The sequence below is a fragment of the Bactrocera neohumeralis genome, chromosome 6 (genome assembly GCF_024586455.1).
Source record: "Bactrocera neohumeralis isolate Rockhampton chromosome 6, APGP_CSIRO_Bneo_wtdbg2-racon-allhic-juicebox.fasta_v2, whole genome shotgun sequence".
NCBI lineage: Eukaryota > Metazoa > Arthropoda > Insecta > Diptera > Tephritidae > Bactrocera > Bactrocera neohumeralis.
The window spans coordinates 78,138,985-78,152,294 of record NC_065923.1 but is presented as its reverse complement, the minus strand read 5'-3'; the positions used below and the strand labels follow the sequence as shown (position 1 = coordinate 78,152,294).

The window sequence follows — 13,310 nt, the reverse complement described above, 5'->3', positions numbered from 1 at the left end:
TCAAAAAAAACCAAACTCTTTATTTATATTTTGCCAGCAAAATGCAATTCTGACTCGCCTTGAACCACCTAGAGCTTATCTTAAGCACCGGAAAGAAATGATTTTTACCTGCGTGCTTCTCAAACTATTAAAAGGTGGAAGCCCCTTGTGTGCAGCCTCAGTGTGTTTCGTTCAATGCGAAGCGCAACATCTCAGGTCGACTACTGCTTCAGACATGAACGAAAAGCTAAGAACCTGCGTGAACTGCATCAATTGCGAGAGACGTTGCAGACAACGCACCGCTCTGGATCCCAAGTGTGACAAGAATGTTTATTTTTGGGAAAAAATTACTGGAGTCAACCCAGTTGGACTCTGGAATGTATCAGTATTTGGGAAACCATTAATTGGTATCCATAAAGAAATCTATCTCTGCTGTTCGTGTGGCTGTAATATATCTGAAGAGACATGTTAATAGTGAATTCGATGCATATCCGAAATATGCACCGTACCGAACAAGAGATGAAATACCGCCGCCTGTTGTTTGTAAGTAAGAAAGAACCGATATCGCGGTAACAGATCATCCAAGAGATCCAAAAGGCTTTAATATAGGAAAGACCTTAGAAGAGAATATTTTTTTGGATAAAAAATTGAAATTTATGATTTCGCTAAAATCCAAGGCGTACAAAAGAAAGGCGATCTTATGAAGTTATTGACTGATAGTGGTATTTGCCAGTAGTTGTGCGTTATTTATGTCGACGAATACATACGTGTAGGAAGAACTGATGAAATATAGAAAAAAATGCAATGGCTTTTTGTTGATATCATTTATTTGTTTATTTGTGTTTTTTATATATGTATCAGACATACACATTTTTGTATTCTTTTGTCTAGTCTCAAATGTTGAATTTCGATTTTGGAATTTCGACATCTGAAATATATAAATATTTCGCTACCGAGACTTGTCGTTGTTGGAACGCCACCAGTTAGTGACAGTTTATATTGCACAAATTTTTCCAAAAAAAAATCGATAAATTTATCGATTTTCGAGCAATCGATGTAGTTTATATTATAACTATTAATAGTTTTCATTTAAAATTTTTTTTAAAGAATCATCGACAAATTTATCGATATTCATATAATCGATATTTAGTGTATAATATTATTATAGTCTGTGTCTCTAGTGAATGTAAAGTCGTTATACATTTTAGAGATATTTCGAAATATTTTGCAAAAATTCGATAACATATCGTGTTTATTCAATATATCGATCAATTTCCATGGTTAGTAATATTATTAATACGCTTTGTAAACATTTTCATGAAAATTTCGATTTTATAAATCCTGTAATATTTTTCGATAAATATGGATTAATTGAATTTGCGTAAAAATTATCTATAAATATCGATTAATCTAAATAAACACTGTCCTAAATCGCACTCTTTTATCGATAAGTATTCATTAATTGAAATAAATATGAAATAAAATGTATCGATAAATATCGATTAATAGAAATAGACTTTATTGTAATGTTTCTTTCTTTTATTTTTTACAAATAAATTCGTTTGTAACAGCTTATGGAAAGTAACTTATTGTTAATTTAAGACAAATAGCACATCTTTCAGAAAACGTTTTCTCCCGAAACTCTCTGCTTAAATTCGTTTCATTTTTTCTCTCACCAATTTATGACATGTTGTCTTTAAAAATAGTATTTAATACATAAATGCAATCTATAAGCCTCTTTTTAATATTTTTTTCTTTAAATGTCAATAACGTGTTTTTTCAAAAGCGCTGTTTCAGGCTTTAAAGTTAAAATAAACTCAAATCTCTTAGCATTGCATTTTCTAGTTCGCTAAATTATTTAAAAATCTCAAATTTCTTTAAAATCTACTCAGCTTAAGCCTCTATTCACCAGCCACCTTCAGTTTCATCTCACTCTCAGGCTCCAGCTCATTAGGTTGCCGCTTGATCCAACATAAAATATTCACCCATATAAAGCCGCAGACCCCCATGTAAATAACGCGAAATCTCGGCGCAACCATTACGAAGTTCAAAGTTTGCGCTGGCAGCCAAAATATGCAAGAGCGTGTAAATGTTGGTAAAAATTTCTCGCGTAACTCCTTGAAGGGATCCTCAGCTTGCTCCATCAATGCCATGCCTAAAAGTAATTGCGGAGAAATCGAAATATTTGAGTAAACATATTTTACATATAATTTAATAGAAATGAATTTATTTTGTGTTTTTATTCAAAAGAATAAAAATCGGCTAACCTGTATAGAAAGCAGTCAGCAGGTAAGGTGTTAACACGAATTGATCCAACACTAACTTTTTAACGATTATCTGTTTGGTAGTGCCAGGGAAGGTGCCATCCAACCATTTGTACCTGTTTAATTGAAAGTGCATTAAATAAACTAGTGTTGATTAAATATTTTCTTAAATTTGCTATAATATTAGACGGAACGGTGCATAGGCTTTGAAATGTGCACGCTAAGAGAGACAATGCCGCAAAATTGTATCCATTTAAGCTGCGCTATACAAGACTAACTCACATTGAGTGAAGCAGTTTTTTGTGCCTAAACATACATATGTGTGAGAAGTTTGAGTGCTTTTTCTTGTGTGCCTAAGTCGTTAAAATTATATTGAAATGAATTTGAAAATTTCGAAAAATATTTGGAGTTAAAAAATAAAAAATTAAATGAAAAATTTAAAGAAAAATTACAAAAAAATACAAAAGAGATCCACCAGTTTTTTGAAAAATAAATTTTATGAAAAAATCGTGAAAGTTTAAGGCCTTTAAAATGTGTGGCTTATGGAACTTAAATGTGACTAACTGCAGCTTGAAAGAAACTTGAAGCCTCTGCAGCTGAAAGTTAATAAGTTACAAGTTGCAAGGCAACAAAGCAACAAGACTAACTCAAGAGTCTTGAGTGATGACCCAACCCAACCCAAAATTAGCAAGAAACACTAGAACAATATGGCTGTAAACTATCTTATTTTTCACATGATTAAATCTAAAAACATAAAAAATATATTTAAATATTCGAAAAGTTCCACGTATTAGCCAATTGGTTACTAACTCAGTTACTACACTCTCAAGGAGGCTAAGAAAACGTTCACTATTTAGGCCTAAGTACATATGTACATAGTAAAGGTTTGAAAAGTAAAAACTGCACTGAGCGAAAATTTTTACTTGACATTAACGTCGCTTCTATAACATGAGTGCAAAATTAGTACAAAAGTTCTAAGAAAAATTAGCTCACAGAATTCACAAATCAAAGGAAGCAATGGAATACCTAACCGATTTTAAAAAAGTTACGAGAAAACTCCTAGAAATATACATATGCTTCGAAAATCAAGGCGGTCAGACTGGACATAAACGAGTATACCTAAAAAATATCTGATATCTAACCGATATCGAAAAAGTTACTTGAAAAATTACAAAAAATATGTGCTTCCAAAGTCTGGACGGTCGGACTGAACTTAAACGAGCATATCTAAGGAAATTTTAACTGAGTACCCATTAACTCAAACGTAAGCTTCAAGCTTCAACTGACATTTTTTCAAAGGTGTAAAAGTATCTCTAACAAAGCTTGATTTTTACCAGCATGAGCTTTGCTTAAGAAACTTTGGTAAAGTTGTTGGTGACTGTTGAAAAGCTCAAAGAATACAGAATACTGGTGTAAAACTGAGAGAGTGATACACAAGAAAGGAGGAGCGGTTAAGGAAATGAGAGAGAGAGAGAGAGAGATAGAGAGAGATAATGGAAAAAAGAGAAGAAAACGAGAGCAAGTGAAAAAAAAAACTAAACAGCTGTTTATGTGTTGAGACACAACACGTGCATTATTTGTTGAGTTCATGGATAAACGTATGATAAGCACACCATGATAAGACATAAACACTAAAATGTGCTGTGACTGTGTTAAATCTTAAATTTCAAACAAGCTGGTGAATTTCCGTGTAAACAAAGTGAGAGCGTTTGTGATAGAGAGCGAAAAGGTGATGTGATAACAAAATTAAGGTGCGCTAGGCATGGTCTAGTGCTGAGTGAGGTTCATGATTAATTTATTTGTGCGCACAGACAAAAACAACTTAGTTGCAAATTTATTTTAATTAAAGCCAATAAAAGGGCAATGCAAAAGTAACATTGCGCATAAAATATTCAAAAGCAAATAAGCAAATGTGCGTCGGAACACAAAGCGGTGTTGATATAATGTTGAATATGATGAAGAAATGATTAAAAGTTTAAATCATTGGCACTTAATGTAAATAAACAAATAATAAATGTAGTAAAGGGTATTCACGAAAATTTGTTTATTGGAAATATTTTAAAAAATTTTAGCAATTACTTTTTTATAACTTTTTATGAAGTTTGTTTTATTATTAAAATTTTAGTAATAATTTTTTAATAACTTTTTATAAATATTTTTTTATTAAAATTATAGTTAGTATATTTATGTTTTTTTGGAAATTTTTTTATTAAAATTTTATACATATATTATTTCTTAATAATTCTTTAAGAATTTTTTTTAAATTAAAATTTTAGTAATTATTTCTTAATAATTTTTTTATGATTTTTTTTTTATTAAAATTTTAGTAATTATTTTTAAAAATTTTTTTAATACTTTTTTATGTAAAATTTTTTATTAAAATTTTAGTAAATATTTTAAAATAACTTTTTAAGCAAATTTTTTCTAAAACGTCTTCGTAAAATATCAATTTTTGCGCAAAGTTTTATATAAATTATTTTAGCTGACATTTCAACTTTTGGGTTTTGTGAATACCCTTTTTCAAACAAAAAAATATAAAAATCAACAAACCATGTATAGAGTGTTGGTGCGAAAACGGTTGTACCCATTACAGCATACCGACCTATTGTGGCATAATCGATATCCTCTTTTTCCGCTTCGGTTTCCGGCTGTGCGCGAAAAGAAGTATATTGTATTTGTGTCTGTATATTGTGTTTGTGTATAAATTTAATATGATTAAATGATTCAAGTTACTTAATTCGCTTTATCCTAGTTATACTTATATAACTTCACTTAGCCCATCCTAGAACCATTTTCCACTCCAGTAGAGTGGATACTCCGCATCGCGTCATTCAACTTTCGTATCATTGTATACAATATATCAAATAATCTACATGTATGTATGTTTAGGTATATATAATATATGGAGAAAGTAGCCTGAATATATTTTAGTCCTTAGAACTGCATCCTAGAGCTATACATCCACTCAACGTCAACAGATTTTATAATGGAGCGAAATAGTTGAGAATAAATTCTACACCATAGCATAAAATCCTATCGTTCTTTCAAGATATCAGATAAATATTGGAATCTTTGTATATCGGGAAGGTAGCCTCAGTATATTTTAGACAGCATATTAACACTGGAACTTTTTAGAAAGTAAAAGATCTAAAATGTTATCTCTGATATCATTATATTGATTCTTATTGAACGTAATATCTAGCGGTCGCGATTTAAGTAACTCCAAAGCATATCATCTATGCATATTAATCGTCATAATGTCGAATAATCGTGAGTTCACTGTAAGAGGAAATGTCAACTTTGATTCTACTGGCTAGTAAGTCTATATACAACGCAATTGAATCCAAAAATGTGTAGTTCTACAATTTTGTCGTTCTGAAGGCTAACTTTTTACGTATGATATTAGTTCTCGTTTCATTTTCCATTTTTTTTGGCAGTTGCTCTATAGCTTTCTTATTATTTATATACAAATGTTTATCAACAACTGTTACACCCACTTCTATAAACATCTTAACAATCTTAACAACAAAAAAATACAAAAAATACGCATTTACCAGCACACGCTTCACCAAATATTGCTGCGAATACTCGGCCGCAACATATAAGCTGCCATAGATGGCGCTGTTGGCGAGAAAGGGATGACGGCGGAAGACACCACGCACAGCATTCGCAAAACTAGACATATTTGCATATATAATGTTCACTGAAGCGCGTTTGGACGTATTACTTTAGAAAATTATTCTTATAAACAACTACTTAATGCTTATATAACTAAATAATTCCGTAAAATATTGATTTTTAGCAAGTGCTGGCACTACTTGTCAACTACACATTTCACACGATTTGCTTTCCCACTAACAATTCAATTGAACAAGCCAGCAGCCGCGCACAAAGTAAACTAAAATTCGCTCAGCTCACAAAGTCACTAAAATCGTTCACCAACACATCGTGCGCTTGTGAAGCGTTGCTGAGCTTTAATTTGCGCTCAGCACTTCAGCAAGAGCAAGAAGATATAAAACCCAACACGCCAGCTCTTTGCTCCAGTGATTTTATCAGCAGCGCGGCTCGTGTCCAAATATTGCATTTGTGCTGTGTTCTCAGCTATTTTTGGGCTATCTATATCTTTAGCTGATAATCAGTTTTACGAGATATCGTCTGGTTGTTTATTGTGATGCAAGTTTTTACGAATGGTTGTGTAGTTAACAGTTTATATCAATAAGTTTATTGCTGTTTTAGTTGATTTATTACGGAAATTGTTATTATGTAGTTAATGGTATGGACTAGCATTAATAAATTAGGGGCCAGTGGAAAAAGTTTTGGATTTTTAGAAAATTTCTTAGTTTAAAAAATAAAGTAAAAAACGGAGTACAGCTTTAATTGTTTTGAAGTTGTCAAAAAACATAAAGAAAACTTACGAAAATATACCCTAACCAAAGAAAATTAATCTCAGAAAGATATTTGTATGCCTCAGGTACATAAAATGCTATGCCTACAGTTTTTTTTTACCAGCGCTTTTTTGTATGCTTGAAATATATTTCCGAAAAACTCTGAACTATTTGATGAGCCTATAGGATCTTTATATTGTATTAATATGTTGAAGAGAATATAATTTCTTTCTCTTTTCTTATTTAAATTATTAATTTTACCATACCAGAGCATGAGATAAGATAAGGATCTTACTTATCCTTAGTTTACTGTTCAATAGAACTAACTTAACACATATAATCAGACGAGTCTCCATAGCAACATAACCAAAACCAAAGGGCTAGCCCATATCCTGGTATTTCATGTTCTACTTTCATAAAAGTTTAAATTTTGTTAGCTTATTCGAGCCAGAGATCCGAATTTTTATTTTTTAATATCTAATTACAAAACAATTTTCAATTTTTTTGAATTTCTAGACAACAATACTCGCTTAAGAAGTCGTCCTACCTAGTTGCAGCTTTGCATTAATTTGTGTTAGCTCAATATTTCCCCAGATGATTTCAAATCCCTCGCCTAAACAAGAATACCCCTTTAAGAAGTCGCCCTTTTTAGATAGTCAACCGCAAATTATTATCAATGTTCCAACAGATCAGGATTACCATATAAGACCTAAAATATAATTGTGTGTCTAGTCTAGCTTTCAGGATAATTCGTCTTTCAAGCGGAGGTGGCTGCCATCAAGTTAGCGGTAAATATACTGCTCCGAGATGTAATCTCCTTCACTCTAATAGCGGCTATGCTGACATTGAGCTCGCTGACTGTGAGCTCAAAACTTGTTAAGGAGTGTATGACCTCATCATCAACAGTTTTTTTCCATATTAGACTTGTATGGGAACACGGCGGAATCGCCAGAAACTCCTAACATGAAGAGTTTGCTAGGGAGGGCACCCTTAACCCAGTTCCATCCGATTAGAAGCAAGTGAGAGTATTCGACGCAGTACCCGCCAGAGGAATCAGAGAAAGAGGAAGATCTCCACTTCGTTTGGACAAGGTGAAGAAGGACCTATATACACTTGGAATCTCCATTTGGTGCCAAATAGGGAAAATGAAAAACCGCTAGCGCGCTGTTGTAAACTCGGCTATTGCCGCGTAGGCGGTGTCTACGCTAATAAAGAAGGAGAAAGAAGCAAGTCGGTTGTCCGATGTCTTCTTTCGCTTTAACGCTAAACCTTCGAACCTCCCTGAGCTTGGAAGACGCTGATCAATAACCAGAACTTGCGCGACTGCGAGATCACTTTGGCTCAAAGTAAGATAAGCTCAAAACGTTCCGTCGGGCTAAGAGCTGATATTCCTTATGAAGTTTTTGGGTAGCACAAAGGACAATTTTTTATCCAAGAGGCATGCATCGATTTTGGATCAACTCTATGACCTAACCTAATCTACCAACTTCGACTTAAGGTATCTTCGGTCATAACTGCAGCATTAACCCATGTACGGCTTATAAACTCCATATAAATTCTCTATAATCATGCTTTAAAAGCCAGCGTCTCATATTCCATTTACGTCTATTTACACTTTTATCTCGCACAGTACAGAGCAGCGATATTTTTCTATTTACCTTGCGTGTTTTCTTTGCACTTCATCAAAGCGATTTTTTAATCCATAATTCCTTTAACGTATTAAACTTTTTTCTTACGGCATTATTTTCTTTTATACTCCCTTCCTGCTGCCATAATATGAATATTTTTATTACACTGTGGCATTAATCGCATGACTATGAATGACAAATTCAATAAACCCGGAAAAGCGATGCCACCAATCGGATAACACATACACACAGACAACACACACCAACCAATCAAACACATGACAATTATAGCGTGAACGCACGGAGGAGCGCCTCTGAACGAACTACCGCCGAAGAGGCAAGCAACTGAATGACATTAAAAGTAGTAGCAAAGCTACAAAAAAGTATGACAAAATCGCAGACGAACTAATAGAAATATACGCAAACACAACTGCATATTCACATACACCTATATAAATATGCATGCACACATACACACACACGAGCGCTTTGTAAGGATCCTCATAGTTGGCTTGCTACGCTTGATCGACTATCAATTGGCGCTGCTGGTGCGAGTGCTCAAAGGGCTCAACAGGCGGATATCCACCACACATACATACACACATGTACGCAGTTAATAACGGTAAATTTTTTTGCAGCTGAGTAAAATGTAAGTGCATGCAGGCGTCGGCGTATGGCAAAAAGAAAGTAGCAACTTCGAAAATTCACCTTAATCAATATACATAAATGACTGCGGAGCTTATACACATACAGATATGTATGTATGCATGCATATACACGCTCGCACAAAGAAACTTAAAATTACAATTTACGCACGAATGGACAAAGGGATGCAGGTTTCTTTGTTTTTGTTGCTGTTGCATAAATTGAGATGCATTCATTTAAGTTTTCCATATTGTTGCATATTGAAAAGAGGCAAGCAGAACCATTTACTGTAAGAAAATAAAATAAAATTAATTGCATAGTAAAAATCTTAAAATAAAACTGAGAAATTGAACAAAAGAAACTTGTAAAGCGTGTATGAAATAATATGCGTGGTTATGCAGGGGACTGAAGACGGTGATTTGAGGAGAGCATTGCTGTACACATGTTGTTAATAGACAGTCTATTGACCCTATATAAGAGTACACATGACTAACTTGCAGAGATATAAATAGTAGTATGTACTGTAACCAGAAAAACGTTAACTGCGGTTGCACCACGCAAAATAAAAAAGTTTTCCTCACAAAAACTTGATATTGGCCGGTCAGTTTGTATGACCGCTATAGGCTATAGTGGTCCGATCGAAATAATTTATTTATAGAATGTGGAGCCTTTTTTGAAAAAATTAAATGAAAAAGTTGTCCATACAAAAACTTGATTTTTATACTTCAGTTTATATGAAAGCTATGTATATGCTGTAGTGATCCGATATCGGTGGTTCCAATAAATTAACAGCTTCTTTGAAAGAACACACAGTGTGCAGATTTTCAGTTCGAGTATATAAAGGCAGACGAACATGTCTAAATCGGCTCAGATTGACACGCTAATCTTTTATATATGTATAGTATATCTTCTTCTTCTTTACTGGCGTAGAAATCGTTTCTTTTTTTCGCAAAGTGGAGCCAATTGGAGATTCCAGCGCAGCCAGGTCCTTCTTCACCTGGTCCTTCCATCGAAGTGGTGGTCTTCCTCTTCCTTCGCTTCCCCCGGTGGGTACTACGCTGAACATTTCCAGTGCCGGAGTGGTTTCAACTATTCCATCAATCATAGGTCTCCCTTTTGTAGATTGGGCAGAGTCCACTCAAATTCCAATCGTCAGGTATGCTTTCGTCCGACCGTGTTCGACAAAGAAGCTGATGCATGCTCCTTATCAGTTCTTCGCCGCCGTGTTTGAATAGCTCGGCCGGTAATCCATCGGTCACCGCCGCTGTGTTGCTCCTCAGACGGGTAATTGCTATTTGAAATTCTTCATGGTCGGGCAATGGAACGTCGCTTCATCGTCATCGATAGAGGAATCACCATCTCCTAGTGTTAAGCTTTCACTGCTATTCACCAGGTTGGAGAAATGTTCCCCCCATAATTTCGGTACGCTCTAGGCATCACTCACTAGATCACTTCTGGGGGTTTTACAAGAGAATGCTCCGGTCTTGAAACCTATTAGACGCATTACCCCTGTCGGCCTGCTTGGCTAGCTCTTTGAACTCTAGCATTGAGGCCTCTCTCAGGTAACTATATCTTTTACGCTTTGTAGTTTTACTTCGCTCCACTCACTCAAGCAATTCGAGTCTCGAAACTATTTTAAATCAATTTTCTTTCACAATTTTTTCACACAAAGTGATGATTTCTGTGTTTGATTCTAAATTTTCATAGAAAAATTTGAAGTTTCGTTATTTTTTATCATATCAAAAATTTAGCTGAATGATTCAGTCATTCATTCAGTTACTGCCCTCTGTACCGCTCGGCTCATAAACGCGGTGCAAGTAGACGATTTACCAAAGATTTTCGGCCAAAAACATAGGAATTATAATACACGAAGGAAGACAATTAAAGATAAACTTAATTTTACCAATAAAAAATATATTTTACGAAAGACGGACTCTCATCAAAAATAAGTCAACCAGCCACCCTTTGTGCAAACGGTGTATATAATGTCTTTTGAAGAAACGCTCTACCAAGAACTCGATTTAGCTTGGGACCAATCAGCCGATAAAATACAACTACAAGCAGAATCAGCAACCGAAGAAGAACCAACCACATCGCAGCCGCAAGACGGCCGCAAGCAAACACTGCCAATACCAGCAAGCGCAGAAGTCGCCACTTCGCTTCGTCACAATCCCTTTACATTACCGCTGCAGCCATTCCAGAGCAGTTGCAGCAGTCAAACACTTTTTCCACCACCACCAATTTCACAAGCGCGTCAACTGTCGCTCCAACTCACATCACAGCATCCGTCCACCAGCAAACAATCCAACTTTGCAAATAAGCTCCAACCGAATCCGCAAACCTATAACCTAGTTCAACAGATTATACAAACCGTTGGTGAATTGGAGAATACCATACTTGAGGATCGGCAAAACGATTTCAATTTCCGTATAGCATACGAACGTCAAACGGAGCAGCTAAAGAATATGTGCCAGTCATTGGATAATGAGAAGGCACGTAATGTGCGGCTGATGGAGCTAATACGCGGTGTGGACGCCTGTTCGGCAACTGAGGATGAGGAGCCAGAAAAGGCGGTCTCGCGTTGTTGTGCCACGGAGCATTGGTCTTGCTCATCCGAAGCTTATGATTCGATAAGTCCACTGCTAATGCAACAAAGGTGAATGCGATCATAATGTTTGACTTCGCACATGAAACATTTCTGTTTTGTGTGATCTTATGGCTTGGTGATAATATCAGTAAACTACCAATCGTCAGTTCTCGACCTTATATTTTTGGATGTTTGGATTAGTTAGTAGCGTGTTAGAATTCAATTGTGTTTATTTTCAGATATGATGAACTTTCCATTTCGTACAAAAAATGCCGTCGACAGCTCATAAAAAAGGAAAAGCTGCTGCAATTGAGTCGTTGTGAAACAGAAACCGCAAAGGCGCGTTACGACAATCTTTTAGATGAATATCTCATATCACAAAAACGTTTCGAAGAAGTATGCTTCAAGTATCTACAATTTCAGGCAAGAAAGAATTTAGAGGTGAGACTTTTTGTGTTCTAAGGGTCTAATGGTTGAGTCGCCTTGTCTCGTTTGGTATCGAATGGCACGGTAAGGTCCTTCCCTATCCTGACGGACCTTCGGTATTGTTCAACGTCAGTTAACACAGCCGTTTTAGTTTTGGTGGGATACCAAATCAGGTCATAGCGACTTAAAGGAAGCTCCTTTTCGTGCTTTCGTGAAAACGACGAAGAGGTGGTGCGTGTCGATTTTCTTTTCACGAGCCTTTTCCGTGATTTTGCGCATGGTGAAGGTCAGTTGTTGATTTTCCATTCCTAAAACCACACTGATAAGGTCCAATCAGTTTGTTGACGGTGGGCTTTAATATTTCACACAATACGCTCGATAGAACCTTATATGCGATGTTGAGGAGGCTTATTTCACGGCAGTTGGCGCAGATTGTGAGGTGTCCCTTTTTGTTGATCGGCCAGAGCACACCTGCCTGTAAAAACCAGTCATCAAGCATGTTTTCGTCCGACCCTATTCTACAAAGAAGCTGATGCATGCTCTTTATCAGTTCTCTGTCGTATTTGAATAGCTCGGCCGACAATCCATCGCCACTCCCCGCTTTGTTGTTCTTCGGACGGGTAATTGCTATTCAAACTTCTTCTTGGTCGGGCAATGGCACGTCTGCTCCATCGTCATCGATTGGGGAATCAGGTTCACCATCGCCTGGTGTTATGCTTTCACTGCCATTCAGCAGGCTGGAGAAGTGTTTCCTCCATAATTTTACTATGCTCTGGGGTTCTACAAGAGTATGCTCTGGTCTTAAAACCTTCTGTTAGTCGCCGCATCTTTTCGTGGAATTTCCGAGCATTACCGCTGTCGGCCAGCTTTTCAAGCTCTTCGTACTCAAGCATTTCATTCTCAGAAAAATTAACAATGTTTAACTACACCTTCACTTCTTGCACGAATTTCAATAATTCTCCATGTCTAACCTCCTCCAACCAGATCCAACGTCTCCGCGATGCGCTCAACAATGCCGGCGAATGTATCGTGAATGCGCAACAATTAATCGATTGTTTGGATGAAGAGACGATCACATTATATGCCAATCAAAATATGAAAAACTTATATGATGACAATAACAATAGCAACAACAACGACACAGCAACTAACGAAACGGACTGTATAAGAGAGTTTAAGCAAAATTTAGAGTTATTTGTGAAGTCCTTGCGTCTCTGCCAGAGGGTACAGCAGCACAATAATATTGTACGCGAAAACAACGAAAGTCAGCAATGAATTTCACGTTTAACAGTTAGCAGTTATACTATATACGAACTGAGTGTGTCCAATATTGGAAAAAATTTTGTGAAGAGAAAATATATATTTTATATGAATTTATACTTATTACGCGCTTATA

At 35.8% G+C, this 13,310-nt stretch overlaps 2 protein-coding genes and 1 long non-coding RNA gene across 3 annotated transcripts; 2 read left to right on the top strand and 1 right to left on the bottom strand.

Annotated features, from left to right (window-relative positions):
* Positions 1 to 1,458: 1,458 nt before the first annotated feature.
* LOC126761985 (mpv17-like protein) lies at positions 1,459 to 6,152 on the bottom strand. The gene is made up of 4 exons (XM_050478442.1): positions 5,798 to 6,152; positions 4,794 to 4,891; positions 2,247 to 2,359; positions 1,459 to 2,134 (listed from the first exon to the last, which is right to left on the bottom strand). Exons 1-4 carry the CDS (start codon positions 5,924 to 5,926, stop codon positions 1,881 to 1,883), a joined length of 594 nt encoding a protein of 197 aa, XP_050334399.1. The 5' UTR covers positions 5,927 to 6,152; the 3' UTR covers positions 1,459 to 1,880.
* LOC126761986 (uncharacterized) lies at positions 2,853 to 3,462 on the top strand. The gene is made up of 3 exons (XR_007667403.1): positions 2,853 to 3,087; positions 3,154 to 3,287; positions 3,400 to 3,462. It is a non-coding gene; the product is annotated as an uncharacterized LOC126761986 (long non-coding RNA).
* Positions 6,153 to 10,583: 4,431 nt separating the features above from the next.
* Positions 10,584 to 13,299, top strand: LOC126761818 (uncharacterized). Its single transcript, XM_050478227.1, has 3 exons — positions 10,584 to 11,557; positions 11,728 to 11,929; positions 12,899 to 13,299. The coding sequence occupies exons 1-3, from the start codon at positions 10,887 to 10,889 to the stop codon at positions 13,187 to 13,189; spliced, it is 1,164 nt and encodes a 387-aa protein (XP_050334184.1). The 5' UTR covers positions 10,584 to 10,886; the 3' UTR covers positions 13,190 to 13,299.
* Positions 13,300 to 13,310: the final 11 nt, after the last annotated feature.

What these genes read in the sequence shown, in the direction of transcription:
- LOC126761985 (XM_050478442.1), bottom strand. Translation starts at nt 5,926, where the DNA reads ATGTCTAGTTTTGCGAATGCTGTGCGTGGTGTCTTCCGCCGTCATCCC. An exon ending in ATTTGGTGAAGCGTGTGCTG is followed by an intron (nt 4,892 to 5,797) that starts GTAAATGCGTAT and finishes TTTCGCGCACAG; the next exon opens with CCGGAAACCGAAGCGGAAAA. An exon ending in GCACCAACACTCTATACATG is followed by an intron (nt 2,360 to 4,793) that starts GTTTGTTGATTT and finishes TCAATTAAACAG; the next exon opens with GTACAAATGGTTGGATGGCA.
- LOC126761818 (XM_050478227.1), top strand. Translation starts at nt 10,887, where the DNA reads ATGTCTTTTGAAGAAACGCTCTACCAAGAACTCGATTTAGCTTGGGAC. An exon ending in CCACTGCTAATGCAACAAAG is followed by an intron (nt 11,558 to 11,727) that starts GTGAATGCGATC and finishes GTTTATTTTCAG; the next exon opens with ATATGATGAACTTTCCATTT. An exon ending in AGGCAAGAAAGAATTTAGAG is followed by an intron (nt 11,930 to 12,898) that starts GTGAGACTTTTT and finishes TCCTCCAACCAG; the next exon opens with ATCCAACGTCTCCGCGATGC.